The 19,013-nt window shown below is 45.9% G+C and overlaps 2 protein-coding genes across 2 annotated transcripts; one reads left to right on the top strand and one right to left on the bottom strand.

Annotated features, from left to right (window-relative positions):
* Window positions 1-15,397: 15,397 nt before the first annotated feature.
* Window positions 15,398-16,800, bottom strand: LOC122111333 (V-type proton ATPase subunit S1-like). Its single transcript, XM_042684127.1, has one exon. It carries the CDS (start codon window positions 16,798-16,800, stop codon window positions 15,415-15,417), a length of 1,386 nt encoding a protein of 461 aa, XP_042540061.1. The 3' UTR covers window positions 15,398-15,414.
* A 120-nt stretch (window positions 16,801-16,920) lies between these two features.
* LOC122111339 (V-type proton ATPase subunit S1-like) lies at window positions 16,921-17,381 on the top strand. The gene has a single exon (XM_042684136.1). It carries the CDS (start codon window positions 16,943-16,945, stop codon window positions 17,330-17,332), a length of 390 nt encoding a protein of 129 aa, XP_042540070.1. The 5' UTR covers window positions 16,921-16,942; the 3' UTR covers window positions 17,333-17,381.
* The last annotated feature ends 1,632 nt before the right edge of the window (window positions 17,382-19,013 follow it).

Genomic DNA, 19,013 nt, shown 5'->3' with positions numbered 1-19,013 from the left:
TAGCATACAACATAATTTTCCCCACTCATTTCTATAGAATTTCACCTTACATTTTTCCTTTTAGTTTTAGAGATAGTGTCTTACTATGGTAGCCTAGGCTGTCCTTGAACTTATAATTCTGTCTCAGCTTCCCAAATGCTGGAATTACGGAAGTGTGCTACCATACCTGGTTCCTTCTTATTTTAACAATATATGCTGGCAATTATTACATGGCAATAAACAGCCACCTGCAAATACTTTTCCCCCAGAGTTTTTAGGATAGATTTCTAGGAACAGTATGGCCAGTTTGAAGGGAAAATGCATATATAACTTTGTTAACTACTAACAACCAAATTCCCCTCCCTGGAGGTTCTCTTGTTTTGCTTTCCCACCAGCAACGTACGATGACATCTGTTTCCTTGTAGCTTTGCCAACTAAGTGTGTTGACAAGATTTGGATCTTTTCCAATCTGATAAGTAAAATATATGACCTTACTATGGTTTGAATTTGTGTTTTGCTTATTGGAAGCAAAGTTGAACAACATGTGTGTGTGTGTGTGTGTGTGTGTGTGTGAGAGAGAGAGAGAGAGAGAGAGAGAGAGAGAGAGAGAGAGATGGCGTCTTTTACATTTCTTTTTCTGTGAAGTGCTCGTTCATATCTTTTGCCAATTAAGTTGGTTATTTTGCCCTTTCTTTAGAAACTTTTTATATGTTAAAGATGTTACTTAACTGTTCATCTGGGATGTTTGCCAGTTGAGTCCTTATTCTGCTTGCAGTAATGCTTCCCTTATATTTATTTCTCCCCTCCCCTCGCCTCTCCTCTCCTCTCCCTTCCTCCCCTCCCCTCTCCTTTCTTTTCCTTTCCTTCAGGGCCCTTTCAGGGCCTCTCACATGCTAGCTAAGTGCTTCACTACTAAACTATATCTCCAACACTGGGACTGAAATCAAGGCCTCACACTTTCACTTGGCTTTATACTCTTACTTGGCTTTTTTGATGAGGGCTGGTGTTTTACCACTTGAGCCAGTCTTTGCTTCTGGATTTTTGATGGATGGTTGGAGATAAATGTCTCTTGGATTTGTCTCCTTGGGGTGGCTTCAAAACTGGATTCTTAGATCTCAGCCTCCTGGGTAGGTAGGACTATGGGGGTAAGCCACCGATGCCTGACTTGTTTTTAATATTTTAATATAGTCCCATGTATCCATCTTTCCCTTCCATTGCAGCTGAACATTTAGCTAGATATGAGTCTTTTCTCCACTCCCAAGATGTAGAGGAATTCACGTGAACTCCCACCACTGCCCCTACCAAGATAGAGGGTAACAAAGAGTTTCACATGGAATCTATCCTTTTGTATGCTATGACAAAAATTAAATTTTATCTCTTTTAATAAAGTGTCTCAAATTGCTAGCTCCACTCCCCTACTCCCTTGCCTTTTTTACTTTTCCTGGACATGTTATTCTTGTCCTGGTTTGGCCAGAACTGGACATAGATCAGATTCATAGATCAAGATCTATCCAGCTCCTTGCATTTGGATCCACTTTGCTGCCTGTTTTCTTTCCTGGATACAATGTTTTCCTAATAGTTCAAAGGAGTTGTGACCTTTTGAGCTTGCAGAAGAGCACACTGAAGACCTGTCCAGAGGGTGAGTTGAGGTCCAGTGAGTTCTGCAAAATGCCAGGAACAGGGGGCAGCGGAGGGGAGAGGGGTCAGCTTTGCTTTGGAGCTGGGGGTGGGGGTGGAGAATCATAGATAGGAAGGGGACAGGTAGAGCATCCAGGAACTCAGTTTGTGTGTGTGTGCATGCGCACACATGCACATGTGCGCCAGTACTGAATACAGGGCCAATATCTCTCCCTTAGCTTTCTCACTAAGGGTTCACTTCTGGCTTTCTTTGCTGGGGGGGGGGGGGGGAGGTTAATTGGAAACAAGAGTCTCACAGACTTTCCTGCCTGGGCTCGCTTCAAACTTTGATCCTCAGATCTCAGCCTCCTGAGTAGTTCAATTACAAGCGTGAGCCACAGCACCTGGCTAAGCTCAGATTCTGTTGCTGATCCATGTTTCCTGTGTTCACCCACACATTGTTCTTTGTTTCCAGTTAGAAGTGCCACCTTTGTGCTGGGTGCTGGTGGTGCACGCCTGTAATCCTGGCTACTTAGGAAACAGATCTGAGGATTGGAGCCTGAAGCCAACCCAGGCAGGAAAATCCATGAGAGTCTTATCTCCAATAAGTTAACCCCCAAAAAGCCAGAAGTAGAGCTGTGGCTCAAGTGGTAGAGTGGTAGGGCGCTAGCCTTGATCAAAAAACTCAGGGATAGCACCCAGGCCCCTGGGTACAAGCCCTAGAACCATCACACAAGCATGCACACGTAAGCACACACACACACACACACACAGAGGAAGAGGAAGGTGTATTTGAAACAAAGGGGCAGTGGTAGAGGCAGAGCTAAGAGAGCAGGTCTGGGGTAAATGCTGTGGCTGGGAGGGACCTGAGTTGTTATTGCAGTTTATTTTGGGATTTCATTCAGAAAAATAGCTTCAGTTGTTTGCTTTTTGATCATTGATGACCTAAACCATGGCTACTTTCTATTTTTGTTTTTGGTTGTTCATGGGGCTTGAACTCTGGGCCTGGGCGCTGTCCCTCAGCTCTTTAGCTCAAGGCTAGCGCTCTACAACTTAAGCCACAGAGCCACTTCTGGTTTTCTGGTGGTTTATTGGAGATAAGAGTTTCAGGGACTTTCCTACCCAGACTGGTTTTGAACTGAGATCCTCAGATCTCAGCCTCTTGAGTAGCTAGGATTACAGGCATGAGCCACCGGCGCCCAGCTGTTTTTGTTTTTCTTCATTGTCTTTCTTTTTTTCAGCAGTACTGGGGTTTGAACTCAGAACCTTGAGCTTGTTCTACCACTGGAACCACTCCACCTCCTAGCTCTCTTTCACTTTAGTCTTTTTTCAGGTACGTTTTTTGCGTTTCTTGCCCAAGGCCAGACTATAGACTGTGATCTTTCTACCTATCCCTCTCTCTCCCCAATAGTTGGGGTCACACACATACTACCAAGTTCTGGCTTTTTAGTTGAGATTGAGGTGTTACTACCTTTTTTTCAAGTAAGACTGCTAGAACTGCAAACCTCCTGAATGGCTGAGATCCAAGGTATGAGCCATGGGACCTGGCTGTTACTTATCTCTTACTAGGAAAGTTTATATTTGCATTGCATCTGCCCATCAACCCAAATTCAGAAACTACAGAAGTAGAAAGGACTTTACTTTGCTATTTTAAAAAAACAGCAGATTCACATAGTTCCCAGTCCGTATCATTCAAAGAAGACTTTGTTGACTTATTACAAAGCTATGGAAGTGCTTTTTGAGGGAACACTTCTGTTGGGACATACTCCTAAAGCATGTTAGGAGCCATGTGGCAGAAAGAAAGAAACTAAAGAAAAGAATGTTCATACTTAGTAAAAATGTCCACAAAACCAAAAGTTCAGTACTTCTTGATATGCATCTTGAACCTCTGGAAATGATTTGTTCTAGAAATCTGCAGTCAGAAGGTAACCAACGTTCACATTCCTAAGCAGTAGTTGGAATCTTGTTTTAAGATTCCTCCCTTGAAACTCCAGGCTTGATTCTGGAAAGTTCTTTCGTTGTTGTTGTTGTTGGTCATGGGGCTTGAACTCTGGGCCTGGGCACTGTCACTTAGCTCTTCAGCTCAAGGTTAGCACTCTACCACTTGAGCCATAGCGCTACTTCCAGCTTTCTCAGTGGTTTATTGGAGATAAGAGTCTCACAGGCTTTCTTGCTCAGGCTGGCTTTGAACTGTGATCCTCAGATCTCAGCCTCTTGAGTAGCTAGGATTAGTGAGCCACTGGCACTCCGCTTTTTTTTTTTTTTTTGTATTCCCACCTTTGGTCCCTTCTTTACCTCCTCCGTAATTTCGGACTAGTCCTTGCTTTTTAAATTCTTTTCTTTGCAAGAGCTTTGTATCCCATTCATACTACAGGGCACCTGCTACCTCAGTATCAGCTCCAGAGGAACATATAATTTGCTAAAAGAATGTTTATACAAGATGTTGTCTTCAGCCTTAGCATCTAACAATTTCACAAAACAGGTATAAAGGCCTGCATCTATAATTTCAGCTACTAGGGAGGCAGGGATGGGAGGATCATAAAATTGAGGCCAAGTTGTGGCAAAGTTAGTGAGATCCTATTAACATATAAAAACAAAAACTTTGGGGGCATGACTCAAGGGGGAAAGCTTTGCCTAATCTGCAAGAAGCCCTGAGTTCAGTCCCTAGTAACAAACAAATGATGATGAGGATGCTGATGATGATAGTGGTGATGATTATGATAAAATGCTTAAAAATAAGAAAAAAGAATTTCACATATTAACCCAGAATTCCAGCCTGAACCAAAACAACACCAGAACAACAACTAGACTATCTGGCACCTAATCATTATCATTCATGGCTGGTAACGAATGGAGCTGGATGAGTTTGCCAGTTCACTCTGGGTCTCTGAGGGAAGAGAAAGGAGGAAATGTCAACCGACCTTATCACTTAGCTCAAACACTTGCTTTTTTTTTTTTCCATTAGAAGACAAATTTTACTTCTTTTCTTTTCTTTTCTTTTCTTTTTTGTTGGTTGTGGGGCTTGAATTCTGGGCCTGGCGCTATCCCTTAGCTCTTCAGCTCAAGGCTAGCGCTCTACCACTTGAGCCAGAGTGCCACTTCCAGTTTTCTGAGTAGTTTATTGAAGATAAGAGTCTCATGGCCTTTCCTGCCCATGCTGGCTTGGAACCAGGATCCTCAGATCTCAGCTGCCTGAGTAGCTAAGATTATAGGCGTGAGCCACCACGCCTGGTCTTATTCATCTCTTTACACAAAAGTGGGGAAAGAAAAGAGAGAAACAAGATCTTTGTTTTCGAAACCCGATCCCTCCTTGTTTTCATCCAAAAGTAGGGAAAGCTTCCAAATTTTGCTGTAGACTGAGCCTTGGGTCTCTCTTCCTCATTCCCTTCTCACCCCTTCTCCGTTTCTGTCTCCATATATCCTTATCCCTCTTTTGTTTCCATGAAGTTAGTATTTAATATCACTGTAAGGATACATTATTTCTCAAAAGATTTCAGTCTCCAATATTTAGGGGGTGAAAATGTCTGAAAAAATCATTGTATTCTTGCAGTAGTGGTGTTGGGGCACAGATACAGTTAAATTTCTCAAAAACCAATTCCTTATCTTGCTGTTTGTTTCATAAAACTAAAATTATTTGTATGAATGAGAACTGAAAAACAGTTACTAGACCAGAAAGCAATCTATTGACGAGTGATGTTTACCTGCTAGTAACAGAAATCTGAAAAGCCATGGTATGGAAAATTAGGTGTTAGCTAGGTTGGTGGGTCACACCTGCAATCCTAGCTAGTCTAGTTGATTAAAATAAATCCTGGCTACCTTTACAGCACCCAGCACCTAGGTTCTTCTACCTTATGACTCTCTATCTTACGTCAAGAATATAATTTCTTTTGCACATGTTAACTAATTGATTAATTTTTAGGAAGAAGTCTCACTATGTTTCCTAGGCTAATATCATATTACTAGGCTCAAGTGATCCTCTTGCCTTGGCCTCCTGACTAGTGGAACTATTGGCCATATACCCTTGTGCTGAGCTAAGAATCTCATTTCTTTTTTCTTTTTTAAATTTTATTTTATTTTATTTGTGAACATACTGTACAGAGGGGGTCATTTCTTTTTTCTGTTTCTTCTTTTTTGTGTTGTTACTGAGGCTTGAACTCAGGGCCTAGATGCTATTATTAGCTTTTTTATTCAAGGCTAGAGTTCTATCACTGGAGCTACACAGGTCCACTTCTAGATTTTTGCTGGTTAATTGGAGACATGCATCTCACACACTGTCCTGCCTGGACCCTCAGATCTATGCCTCTTAATTAGCTAGGATAACAGGCATGAGCCACTGGTGCCCAGTGAGGGGGGAAGGGGAGAGAGAGACAGACAGAGAGACAGAGAGACAGAGACAGAGACAGAGAGACAGAAAGAGAGTGAGAGAGTATGTGTACTGGTGCTTAACCTCAGGACCTCACATTCTCATACCTGGGGTATGAACTCAGGGCTTGGAGCACTGTCTTTAAGCTTTTATTGCTCAAGGCTAGCACTCTACCACTTGAGCCACAGTTCCACTTCCAGCTTTTTGTGGTTAATTGGAGATAAGAGTCTCAAGGACTTTCCTACTTGGACTGGATTTGAACTACAATCCTCAGATCTCAGCCTCCTGAGTAGTTAGGGCAGAGATTTTTTTTTTTTGCTGGTCGTGGGGCCTGATCTCTGGGCCTGGGCGCTGTGCCTTAGCTCTTCAGCTCAAGGCTAGCGCTCTACCACTTGAGCCACAGCACCACTTCCCGCTTTTTTCTTTTTGCTTATGTGGTGCTGAGGAATCGAACCCAGGGCCTCATGCTTGCAAGGCAAGTGCTCTACCATTGAGCCACCTTCCCAGCCCAGGGCAGAGATTTTTAAAAATTTTTTCTTCAGAACTGAAAACAATCCTGAGGACTGAAAACAGTGGCTAGCATGTATTTGGTAAACGAACAAATGGCCACTGCTAAGATGATAGTTATTCTGTTTTGTTTCAGACAGGAAGAAGTAGGTGCATAACTGACAAAAGGAGGCCCAGGTCAGCTGAGTCAATCTTAAGAACTTTCTGGAAGTCCCAGTTGAATGACTTAGGCTATCATGTCATTGCTAGTGCTGTGTCACATGACCACTCCTACCTGCATGGGAGGCTGAGGGGGAGTTTTTTCCTTTTTTTTTTTTAAGGCACAGACCTTGGCTAACTTGAACAAGGACAGGGAGAGTAGGTGCTGGTTATTTCCAAGATGGCTGTGTGTTGTCTGCAGGGAGGGGGCTCACAGTTCTAGAATCACACAGGGAGGAGTTCTTTGTGGTAGCCCTAGCTTTTCCTCTCTACTGATTACTTAAGCCCATACTTAGTGTGTATTTGTTGGGTTTCTAAGACGTAATTGCATATAATTCTAGGATCTATGAGTAGTAAGAACCCCTTAACATGCCAGCTGGCCTACTTTTAGATATTACTATTTCTACAGAAATTTCAGTGGCTTGTAAGTTCTACCCAACAGGCTCCTCTGTGTGTGTGTGTGTGTGTGTGTGTGTGTGTGTGTTCTCATACACACATGTAAGCCTGTGCCCAACCATCACATGAAGGATGGAGAGAGAGGAAGACTTCTTCCACTTCTTTTTCAAGACAGATGCTGTTCTTAACTGAAAATGTTTTGTTGTCTTTAAAAAAAAAATATTTGGAGGGGCTGGGAAGGTGGCTCAGTGGTAGAGCGCTTGCCTTGCATGCATGAGGCCCTGGGCTCAATTCCCCAGTACCACATAAGCAAAAAGAAAAAAAAAAGCTGGAAGTGGCGCTGTGGCTCAAGTGGTAGAGCACTACCCTTGAACTGAAAAGCTGAGGGACAATGCCCAGGCCCAGAGTTCAGGCCCCACGACCGGATTCCCCACCCAAAAAAAAAAAAAACAAAAAAAAAAACATTTGGAGTGTAGAATGACCCCAACAAATAGTCCAGCCACTGGGAAAATTGGGGCATCTCATACCCTGCCTGCGAACCCCACAGATCAGTGGGTGGTTCTGAATTCAAACCTTGACTCAGATCTCTTGGTCCTGACCAAAGGGACCCCTTTTTCTCTTTATATTTCTTTTTTTTGGGGGGGGGGGTCCAGTCATGGGGCCTGAACTCTGGGCCTGCGCGCTGTTCCTCAGCTCTTCAGCTCAAGGATAGCGCTCTACCACTTGAGCCACAGCACCACTTCCGGCTTTTTTTCTTTTTTTGCTTATGTGGTGCTGAGGAATCGAACCCAGGGCCTCAGGCATGCAAGGCAAGCACTCTACCACTGAGCCACCTTCCCAGCCCCCTCTCTTTATATTTCTTTTGCTGGTACTTTGGCTTAAACTAAGGGGTTGTTTTGCTCAAGGCTGACATTCTACCACTTGAACTACACTCCCACTTTCTGGCTTTTGGGTGTTTAATTGGAGAAAAGAGCCTCTCAGATTTGTCTGCCTGGGCTGGCTTTGAAACTTGATCCTGAGATCTCAGCCTCCTGAGTATCTAGGATTCCAGCTGTGAGCCACCAGTGCCTAGCTAAACTGCACCTCTCTCTCTCTCTCTCTGTATCTATCTCTTTCTTCTTCCTTCCTTTCTTTTTTTCTTTTTTCCCCTCCCTCCCTCCCTCCCTTCCTCCTTTCCTCCCTTCCTCCCTTCTTCCCTTCCTTCCTTCCTTTTTCTTTTCCTTTTTCCCAGTCCTGGGGCTTAAACTGAGGGCCTGAGCACTGACCCTAAGCTTCTTTTGCTCAAGGCTAGCATTGTACCTCTTGAGCTACAGCGCCACTTCCGGCTTTTTCTGTGTATGTGGTACTGAGGAATTGAACCCAGGGCTTCATGCATGCTAGGCAAGCACTCTATCACTAACCCCCATTTTTTTTTTTTTAATTTTATTTTATTTTATTTGAGAACATACTGTACAGAGGGGTTACAATTACATGGGCAGGATAATGCATACATTTCTTACCAAGCATTGCAGCCTCCTCCTTTGTTTACCCTTCACCTCCCTTCCCACCCTCCCCCCTCCCCCCCATCCAATCAAACCCCCCCTCCCCCCCCCCCCCCACTCCGACATTGTAAAGCTGGTTTTGACATGACATTTTGTACTTCTCATTGTTGCAACAGGTCCACCTGAATCCTTAAACGACTTGTTTGTCCCTGTCTCCTCCACATGTTATACTGACATCAAATATAGTGAAAGCGGGGGTTACACTGTGGGGGAGGGACATACAAAGCAACAAAGAAATAATCTTATAAATGCGTTAGAAACACATGCATGAAAGAAACAAAAACATTAAAATACATATTTGAGGGACTAACCCCCATTTGCCCAAGCTCATATACCAGAACTTTCTGTCATCCCAGGAAGATGGATGTGATGTCTATCTGTTGGTCTATTTGTCTCTTTCTTTCTTGAGTGCTAGGGATGAAACCTGGAACCTCACAGATGCTAGGCAAATGCTTATCCATTCACCTACAGCCACAACCCAGCAGGAAGACCCCCTTAAAAAACACACAGATAGCCGGTGTCAGTGGCTCAGCTCTGTAGTCCTAGCTACTCATAGGGCTGAGATCTGAGGCTTGCAGTTCAAAGCCAGATCAGGCCCATGAGACTTTATCAATTAACTACCAAAAAAGCCAGAAATGGAAGTGTGGTTCAAGTGGTAGAGTGCTAGCTTTGAGCAAAAAAAAAAGTTCAGAGACAGCACCCAAGCTTTGAGTTCAAGCATTAGGACCGCCACACACACATGCACATGCATGCACGCACACACACACACACACACACACACACACACACACACACACACACACACAGGGAGAGACAAGCCATTTGGCTAATTAAATCTCACAGAGGAGCTTACTACATAACAAATCTGAAAGGAGCCGAGGAACTACACCCTGCTTACTACGTACCTGTCTGGATATTTGTTAGAGGTCTGGAGAATTCTACCAATGTCCAGAGTCTATTTATTGAACACAGTTGGCCAGTGGGTAGGGAGGTGGGAAAAACCTAGGTTTGGATTTCGGGGATGATTTGAGGCCTTGCTTTGCTACTATCTAGTGACCTGAGGCAATGAAACAACCCACACTCTCCCAGCGTCTCACCCCCGCATAGAAACAGGACAAGCTGCTGCAGGTGGCTGCTCCTCAGCCGGAGATTGCTCCAGTATCGCCTCCCCCTCATCTCCTCTGCGGGTTTCTCTTAGCATCCTCCTCCATCTTCTCATTAGGCTGTGAGGTTTTTCCTTTTCCTTTTCCTTTTCTTTTCTTTTCTCTTTTCTTTCCTTCCTTCCTTCCTTCCTTCCTTCCTTCCTTCCTTCCTTCCTTCCTTCCTTCCTTCCTTCCTTCCTTCCTTTCCTCCCTCCCTTCCTCTCTATTTATTGGTGCCAGCTCTGGGGCTTGAACTCAAGGCCTAAGCGCTGTCCCTGAGCTAGTGTTCTACCCCACTTGAGCAACAGCACCACTTCCAGCTTGGTTAGTGTTTAATTGGAGATAAGAGTTCATGGACTTTCCTTCCTGGACTGGCTTTGAACTGCACTCCTCAGATCTCAGCCTCATGAGTAGCTAGGATTACAGGCATGAGCCATTGGTGCCCAGCTAGGCTATGAGTCTTGATAGCCTGACAGATGAAGCTGATTGCCTCCTTACATCCCATCATCCTTTTCTTCCTGGTCAATGGCACCTCAACTCTGTAACCTATGAGTCTATTTTGAAATATTCATTTCTCTAGACCACCTTGCATCTAGGGGTGGCTCCATGACAGTTTTGCTAATGAGTCACCAACACAGGTGAGCTTGGTAGGGCTCTTAAGGAGGCAATTGCTTTCCTATCTAAAAAAAAAAAAAAAAAAAAAAAGCCAGGCACCAATGGCCCACACCTGGAATCCTAGCTACTCAAGAGGCTTGAAGCCAGGATTTCTGTCAAAGCCAGCCTGGCTAGGAAAATTTCTGAGACCCTTATCTCCAATTAAGTACCCAAAAGCTGGAAGTAGAGGTGTGGCTCAAGTGGTAGAGCACCAGCTTTGAGCAAGAAGACCAAAGAACAGTACCCAGTTCCTGAGTTCAGGTCCCAGTACTGACTCAAAAAATAAAAATCCTAACTCCTTATCAACTCTAATGTTACCAACATCCCTTATTCTTCTTCAGTTTTCTTTTTTTAATTAAGTTTTTTATTGTGAAAATACTGTCCAGAGGGGTTATAATTACGTTGAGCAAGGTAATGAGCACATTTCTTTTTTTTTTTTTTTTTTCCGGTCGTGGGGCTTGAACTCTGGGCCTGGGCGCTGTCTCTCAGCTCTTCAGCTCAAGGCTAGCACTCTACCACTCAAGCCACAGCGCCACTTCCGGCTTTTTTCTTATGTGGTGCTGAGGAACCGAACCCAGGGCCTCCGGCTTGCAAGGCAAGCACTCTACCACTGAGCCACCTTCCCAGCCCATGAGCACATTTCTTATCAGGCATAGTTGCCTCCTCCTTTGTTTTTTCCCTCCCATCCCTTCCCTCCCATCTCCCCAACTACACTTCCCCCCACATCAGTTTTCTTTTTTTTTTTTAAAGGGCCTTTGTAAAGCAAAGTAGGAAACTTTTTCTGCCAAGCTCACCTGGGAGGACGCCCCAACCAGAACATTCCTGGTATCCTGGGTCTATCATTTCCTTCATTTAAGAACAAAGGCTAGAGTGTTCTTAGATACACCTAGAACAGCTGGGAAGTTGGATGCTCTTCCCAACCAGAAGAGTTGGATCAATACCCCTGCCATCTTTTTCTCACTGAGTATTGGCTTCCTTGGGGAGCTGGGTAACGGTGGGATCTCAGAGCCACCCACAGCCATGGTGGAAAAAATAAAGTAAAAAAAAAGTTACATCTGATCTGGACCCTGTGAACAATTAAGGGGCAGTAATTGCTCTTTCCTACCCACTTTTTTTTTTTTTATCTGTCATAGAGCTTGAACTCGGGGCCTGAGCACTGTCCCTGAGCTCTTTTTGCTCAAGGCTAGTGCTCTACCACTTTGACCCACAGCACCTCAGAGATATTTGAGTTGGTAACACTGAGAATGAAGTAAACACTATATAAGTGTTTTTAAAATTAGAAGAAATGCTGAGAAAATTCCCCAAGGAGCTCAGTTTTATTCAGAACCTAGTGTGAAACTATAGCCATCATTGGATCTGTGGATCTGTGCCTCATGCATAATTAGTTTCAGTACTTCCTACTGACTTCTTTACTTGCAAACACATATAGGGAATTTATGTGTTTTTGCTTACCTTTTGGACTTACCCTTCAATAAGTCCCAGGGACAGAATGCTGAATTTCCAGGAAAGCAATTTTGTAGCAAGCTAAGATAATACGTTTTGAACTTGCAAGATTCTGATGACCAGGCTTTAGCCCTAGATTCTAAAGAAATGGATGAGCTCATTTCATTCAAATAAGCCTTCATAAATATCAGTTTTCTTATCAGGACATTTTCTAGGCTGTGCGAGATAGAAGCCTAGAGTTATGGTCTTGGCTAGAGCTTAACATGAAGGGACTGCATCCTGCAGATAAAGCTTGTGATGCAATGAAGCGTTTGCTGGTCTGTGGTGGATGCAGCTGCTTTCATGTCCTGGTTCAACCACTAGCTAGCTAGGCAAGTTACTAATGCTGAGGAAGTGATTCCAATTCTATGCTTTAGTTCTCCAGAGGAGCAATTCCAGTCTCACAACAGTGTTGTGAGAATGTGGGAAATAACACACATGTAGGACTAATATGGTAAGTGATTGAAGAATCTGGAGCCATGGTTAGCCTTTGGCTAGTTTGGTGACTCTGTAGACAATTCCTCCTCACCGGCAATTGGGTATAGTGTTTTCCCTTTTCTAGTGAAGTTGTCACAAAACACAGGGACTGATGCGGTAAGGGTTTAATGGCGGTGACTTTACTATGTATGTTTGATGCCTGGTTTTGCTTACCAGACTTTTAAATTGAATTCACACTCAGAAAAAAATAAATGGCAGCTGGGCGCTGGTGGCTCATGCTTTTAATCCTAGCTACTGAGGAGGCTGAGATCTGAGGATCAAGGTTCAAAACCAGCCCAGGCAGGAAAATTTGTGAGACCTATCCCCAATTAACCACCAGAAAATTGGAAGTGGAGCTGTGGCTGAAAATGGTAGAGCACTAACCTTGAGCAAAAAAGTTCAGGAACAGCACAGCACCTAGGCTCTGAATTCCAGCCCCATGACCAACCAAAAGCATCGTTGGTGATATTTGGCCAAAAAGAAAAAAGAAAAAAAAATACCTGTAAATTCCAGGTATTCGTGTAAGCTTCTGTTATAAAAGCACTGTTGTGCGTTGTGTAAGATTAGAAGACAGGTGGGTAAATCACAAAAGAAAACCATGACATTCTCTTAGCACAGAGATTACCATAGCATACCAGATCATAATTCCCTTCCATTTTTCCTATGAATACATACATATAAGTAATATTTTAAACTATACAAGGTCATTCTGTACAAAGCATTTTATAGTATATCTTGAAGCTGGATATCTTGGCCTTTACAGGTCAATACTTGAACACAATGAAAATTTCCCAAATGTCCTAATTATGTTTTTTTTAATATTTGGTTTGTCAAAATCAATATCTAGTAAAGAACCACAGAGGTGCTTGTACTTTAATTTTTTTAATTTTTTTTATGTTTTGTTGGTTGTGGGGCTTGAACTCTGGGCTTGGGCGCTGTCCCTGTGCTCTTCAGCTCAAGGCGAACGCTTTACCGCTTGAGCCACAGCACCACTTCTGGTTTTCTGGTGGTTTTAAAATTGGAGATAAGAGTCTCACGGACATTTCTGCCCCTGCTGGCTTTGAGCCACGATCCTCAGATCCCAGCCTCCTGAGTAGCTAGGATTACAGGTGTGAGCCAATGACGCCTGGCTTGGTTTGCCTTTTGATCGGTTCTATTTTGGTCTCATTTAGGTACAGAAAATGCAAAGATCATAAGTGTACTATTCACTGAGTTTTTTTTTTTTTTTTTTTTTGTGTGTGTGTGTTTTTTTTTGTCCGGTCGTGGGGCTTGAACTCTGGGCCTGGGTGCTGTCCCTCAGCTCTTCAGCTCAAGGCTACAACTTGAGCCACGGTGCCACTTCCAGCTTTTTTCCCACTTCCGGCTTTTTTTTCCCCCTTCTGTTTATGTGGTGCTGAGGAATCAAACCCAGGGCCTCATGCATGCAAGGCAAGCACTCTACCACTGAGCCACCTTCCCATCCCGTTTCATTGAGTTTTGACATGTGTATAAACCTAAGATGTCAACATGCAAATGAAGAGAAAGAACATTTCATCTCATCTACAGTTTCTGGGTGCCCATTTCCAACCATAACATCCAGGGCAACTACTCATCTTTTATTACTGTAAATTAGTTTTGACTGTTCTTGAACTTCATACATAGGGATTTAGGATCTACTTCTATTAGTCTGACTTCTTTCACTAAACATGCCTTTTCTCCTTATACATATACTTAATACATATCAATTACCTTAATATATTATTATCTAAATTGTTAAATTAATTATATATAATTTATTTATACTTTATAAATATATAATTAATCTATCTCTATATATATATAATTTTATTTATTTTTTGCCAGACCTGGGGCTTGGCTATGTCCCTGAGCTCATTTCTTTTTTTTTCTTTTTTTTTTTTGAGTCCGGTCATGGGGCCTGAACTCTGTGCCTGAGCGCTGTCCCTCAGCTCTTCAGCTCAAGGCTAGTGCTCTACCACTTGAGCCACAGCGCCATTTCCGCCTTTTTTTTTTTATGTGGTGCTGAGGAATCAAACCCAGGGCCTCGAGCATGCAAGGCAAGTGCTCTACCACTGAGCCACCTTCCCAGCCCCTGAGCTCATTTCTTGCTCAAGGCTAGTATTCTACCACTTGAGCCTCAACTCCATTTCCAGATTTTTTGTGAGTAATTGGAAATGAGTCTGATGGACTTTCCTGCTCCGGCTAGCTTTGAACCAAGATCCTCAGATCTCAGTTTCCTGAATAGCTACGATTATAGGTGTGAGCCACCAGCGCCTGGTCTTAAATTATATATTTTTAAAAGTAGTTGTACAAAGAGATTACCACTCAACATGCCAGTTTATAATTATGATGTGTCTCGGTCAATATCATCCCTTTTATTGTACTCTCCATCCCCTCAAATTTCCTAGTTCCATTTTGATATATATACATTGAATACTATAATTGAATTCTCCTCCATCTTCCTCTCTTTCTCTCTTTCATGTGACCTGGTTTTATGAGGAAGGGAATAATAACAGAGCACCCAAGCTCCTGACGGGTACTTCTACCGGCAACATGACAGAGACCCAGTGAACACACCCGGCCCGCCTACCGTGAAGGTCCCTTTTTTAGGCCACAGAAAGAAATCTGGGTATACTGTTTATTCTTATCACATCACAAAAATAAAAAGCACGATGCTAGCAGAGCTGGTCAGACAGTGAAATGGTATTTCCACATACTTCTCTAACTCATATGACCTGAAGCTTCTGGCTGCTGCCAAGTCCTAGAATGTTTCTGAGGGGAGCATGTGCTATAATGCAAGGAATAAGTACTTCCAATATAAGGAATGCTGGCGGACAGACATAAATAAGAAGGGAGATCCCAGATCTACTAACCCCTACACTTATGGCTTGTCAGAGAGTTAATATCTATGCAGGATATGTACATCTAGATAGGAATGGTGGGACAGCTTAGGGAAGACCCTCAGCAAGTGGAAGCCAGGGGAAGACAGGCGGAGGGACATAGGGGGTTCATGGTACGTAAAAGGGGAAGCCTGGATACCTCAAACCCTCAGGGCCACAGCTCATACAATTTGGGTCAAAGAGATAGCCAGGCCTTTATGATCATCAAAGCGATCCATGGTCTTGAGGATGAGTATCATGTGCAGGCCGTAGGTAAAGATGAGCACCATGATGAGAGAGGTGAGCAGCCCCATCCAGATCGCCGGGGAGAAGAAGCCGGCACAGTCGCTGGCATAGGAGAACCGTTGGCCTGTCACATTAAAAGCCTGGATCTGGAAGTCCTTCAGAGTCACCTGCCAGAGGGAGGGCTCCTTGGCCGCCACCAGGAGGCTGCCATACTTCCGGAGACTGCTGACATAGCCACAATGGAAAGAGTAGAGGCTGGGCCCTGTGACCTGGGAAGCGTTGAAGTGGGTGGCAGAGTCGTTGGTGTGGATTTCCAGGCGCTCCATGGCAAACCAGCGGCGGGCAGACACTGGGTAGAAGCGGTTGGTCAGGATGAACTTGAATGTCACCGTGGTACCGAAGAGCTGTGGGTAGGTCAGGGAGAGACCAGCAATGGAGGCATTCCAGAAGGAGCCCGTCAGGTTGAGCTTCTGCACCCCAAAGGTGAACGCGGTCAGGTCTTCCCAATGGTCCTTGTAGGCCACAGAGAAGTTCTGGGCCCAGAACAGGATGCGCGGGACCGTGTCGTTGAAAGTCACCGGAGGATGGATCACCACCGGCTCCGCAGGCTGCGTCTGAAGCAGCTGGCGCCCGAAGCCACCAGCCAGCACGGCTCCGTCGGGGGTCACCCCGGAGGGGCGGACTGCGGTGAGGACGGCGGTGTAAGGGACATCTTCAGATCGGAGCGCGGCCAGCACCCGCCCGATGGCCTCATCACTGCGCCTGAGGACGTCCCTGGGCGCCAGGGGACGGGCGCCGGCCGGCCGGGGCAGGCGGAGGAGCAGCAGGGCAGGGCGGCTGGCATCGCGCTTCAGCCCCCGGAGGGCGTCCGGGTCCGGGGGCAGGGGCCTGGCCCCCAGCTTGTCCCGCAGGTGGGCGGTGAGCGCGCTGACGGCGGAGCACTCAACCGCGGGGAGGACCAGGGAGGCCGGGGCGAGCGCCAAGGCCCGCTGCAGATGGACGAACGCGTCCCCGTGAGCCGTGAAGTCCTCCAGGCTCAGCTGGTCCCGCAGGAGCAGCAGCACGGTGCGGGGCCCCTGCTCCAGGGCCGGGGCCAGGAAGGCGGGCAGCTGGGTGCGGCTGGCGACGTGGCCCTCGTGCGTGCGGGCTGCGGGGGCCCAGCGGGCGCCATCGCTGGACCACAGCACCAGCGGCACGTGGGGCGCCGCCCGCACCAACCCGGCCGCCGCCAGCAACAGCGGCAGCCACGGCATCCGCCAGATCACCGGAGCCCACCAGGGCCTCGTCTGCTGGCGCACCCCCGCCGCCGCCGCCACTGCCATGACAGCTCAAGGCTTCGCACGGCCCCCTCCAAATCACGCGACAACGCCTAGTCTCCCGACTGCCGTCACGTGATCCCCATCACATGACTCATGTCACGTGACCCCCCGCTTCTACCCAGTGTCTGCCCGCCGCTGGTTTGCCATGGAGCGCCTGGAAATCCACACCAACGACTCTGCCACCCACTTCAACGCTTCCCAGGTCACAGGGCCCAGCCTCTACTCTTTCCATTGTGGCTATGTCAGCAGTCTCCGGAAGTATGGCAGCCTCCTGGTGGCGGCCAAGGAGCCCTCCCTCTGGCAGGTGACTCTGAAGGACTTCCAGATCCAGGCTTTTAATGTGACAGGCCAACGGTTCTCCTATGCCAGCGACTGTGCCGGCTTCTTCTCCCCGGCGATCTGGATGGGGCTGCTCACCTCTCTCATCATGGTGCTCATCTTTACCTACGGCCTGCACATGATACTCAGCCTCAAGACCATGGATCGCTTTGATGACCATAAAGGCCTGGCTATCTCTTTGACCCAAATTGTATGAGCTGTGGCACTGGGGGGTTGTGGTGTCCAGACTGTCATTGTCACACCTTGTGGCTTCCCCTTTTCCTACTACATACCATGAACCTCCTATGTCCCCAGGCCCATCTTGCCTGACCTCCACTTGCTGAGGACATTCTTCCAACAGCCTTTTGCTATTGGCCATTCTTTCCTCTCTACCCCAGGCATGTCTTGTGTGTGTGTGTGTGTGTATGTGTGTGTGTGTGTGTGTGTGCTGGGGCTTAAACTCACGGCCAGAGCACTATTGCTTAGCTTTTTGTTGCTCAAGTGCTCTATCACTTGATCCAGTTTTACTTCCAGGTTTTTTATATCTGGTTAATTGGAGATAACAGTATCTTGGACTTCTCTGCCTAGGCTTTGAACCAGGATCCTCAACTCTCAGCCTCCTGAGTTGCTAGGATTACAGGCATGAGCCACTAGAGCCTCTATGTGTGATTACTTCTGCCTTATTTCTGTGTTAGGCTCACTTCTAAGAAGCTGATCTCTTCTATCTCAGAAGCTTTTATGAAGTAGGCCTGGCTGGAGACATTTTTTCTTCCCTAGGAGCCACAACACTTAGTTGCTAAGTGTCAACACACTGAAACAAGTTTGCATTAGACTTAGCTCTTATACCATTCTTTTGCCATCCTTAAGGCAGAAACTGTACTCTGCGCTGCCCTTGGCACAATGCACTTGGCTCAATATTATTCAAGGAAGGCAACTAGAAAAGAATCCCAATTTAGAAAGAGAGGGCATAGGTATACCTAAAACAATACAGTTAAATAAAATGGAGATCATTTTCCTCGAGATCTGCCCTAGGTAGGCCTCTGCCAGGCAGGTGTAGGCCTGTTAGTAAAAGGTGTGGCTAAAATCCACCTACTCAAACAAAATAAATCCCTACCGCCTCTCATCACCTGCAATGAGGAAATTCTGAATGACTCTTTCCTGGGCACCCACTGAGTCAGAGGTTCCCACCTGGCCAGGCAAGTAGTGGGTGTGAGCAGGGATGACTGTTCTGTGGGCCTCAGCATCCCAGTACCGGGCATTTATCCATCACTAATGCGAGTCTCCAGGCATAGAGTCCTGGGACTGTTCACAAGGCTTTTGTACACAAGCTCCAACAGGAGCAGACCCGGTGAGTGGCCTAGAAATGGCACTGTTCCATGGAGCAGCCTCAAAAGGGTCCCTCCATTCTGGCACTGTAAGAGTTGGCCTTCAAGCTGGGTGCTAGTGGCTCATACCTGTAATCCTACCTGTGAAGGAGGCTGAGATCTGAGGATTGCCATTCAAAGTCAGCCCAGGCAGGGAAGTCTGAGAGACTCTTATCTCCAATTAACCACCAGAAAACTGGAAGTGGTGCTGAGGCACAAAGTGGTAGATTGCTAGCCTTGAGTGAAAAAGCTCAGGGACTGCACCCAATGCCCCAAGTTCAAGCCCCATGAATGACCCCATCACCTCCCCCCCCCCCAAAAAAAAGAGTTGGCCTTTAAGATGGGAAAGTGGTAAGAAAGGGAAGTAGAACTTCCTGCAATAGCATGGAGATGTCCGTCATCAGTCAGATAGGCCAATCAGGAGTGGGCTAGAGTAGGTTTCAGAGCTATTCTAGAAATGGGAGAGCCAGGCTCATGTCTGTAATCCTAGCTACTCAGGAGACTGAGATCTGAGGCTTGTGGTTTGAAGCAAGC

The sequence above is a fragment of the Dipodomys spectabilis genome, unplaced genomic scaffold (genome assembly GCF_019054845.1).
Source record: "Dipodomys spectabilis isolate Male_0828 unplaced genomic scaffold, ASM1905484v1 ptg000085l, whole genome shotgun sequence".
Classification (NCBI taxonomy): Eukaryota; Metazoa; Chordata; class Mammalia; order Rodentia; family Heteromyidae; genus Dipodomys; species Dipodomys spectabilis.
Note: the sequence above shows the minus strand (reverse complement) of the source record. Positions and strands in the feature narration are given on the sequence as shown.

Coding starts and splice junctions, on each gene's coding strand:
- LOC122111333 (XM_042684127.1), bottom strand. CDS start 16,800: ATGGCAGTGGCGGCGGCGGCGGGGGTGCGCCAGCAGACGAGGCCCTGG.
- LOC122111339 (XM_042684136.1), top strand. CDS start 16,943: ATGGAGCGCCTGGAAATCCACACCAACGACTCTGCCACCCACTTCAAC.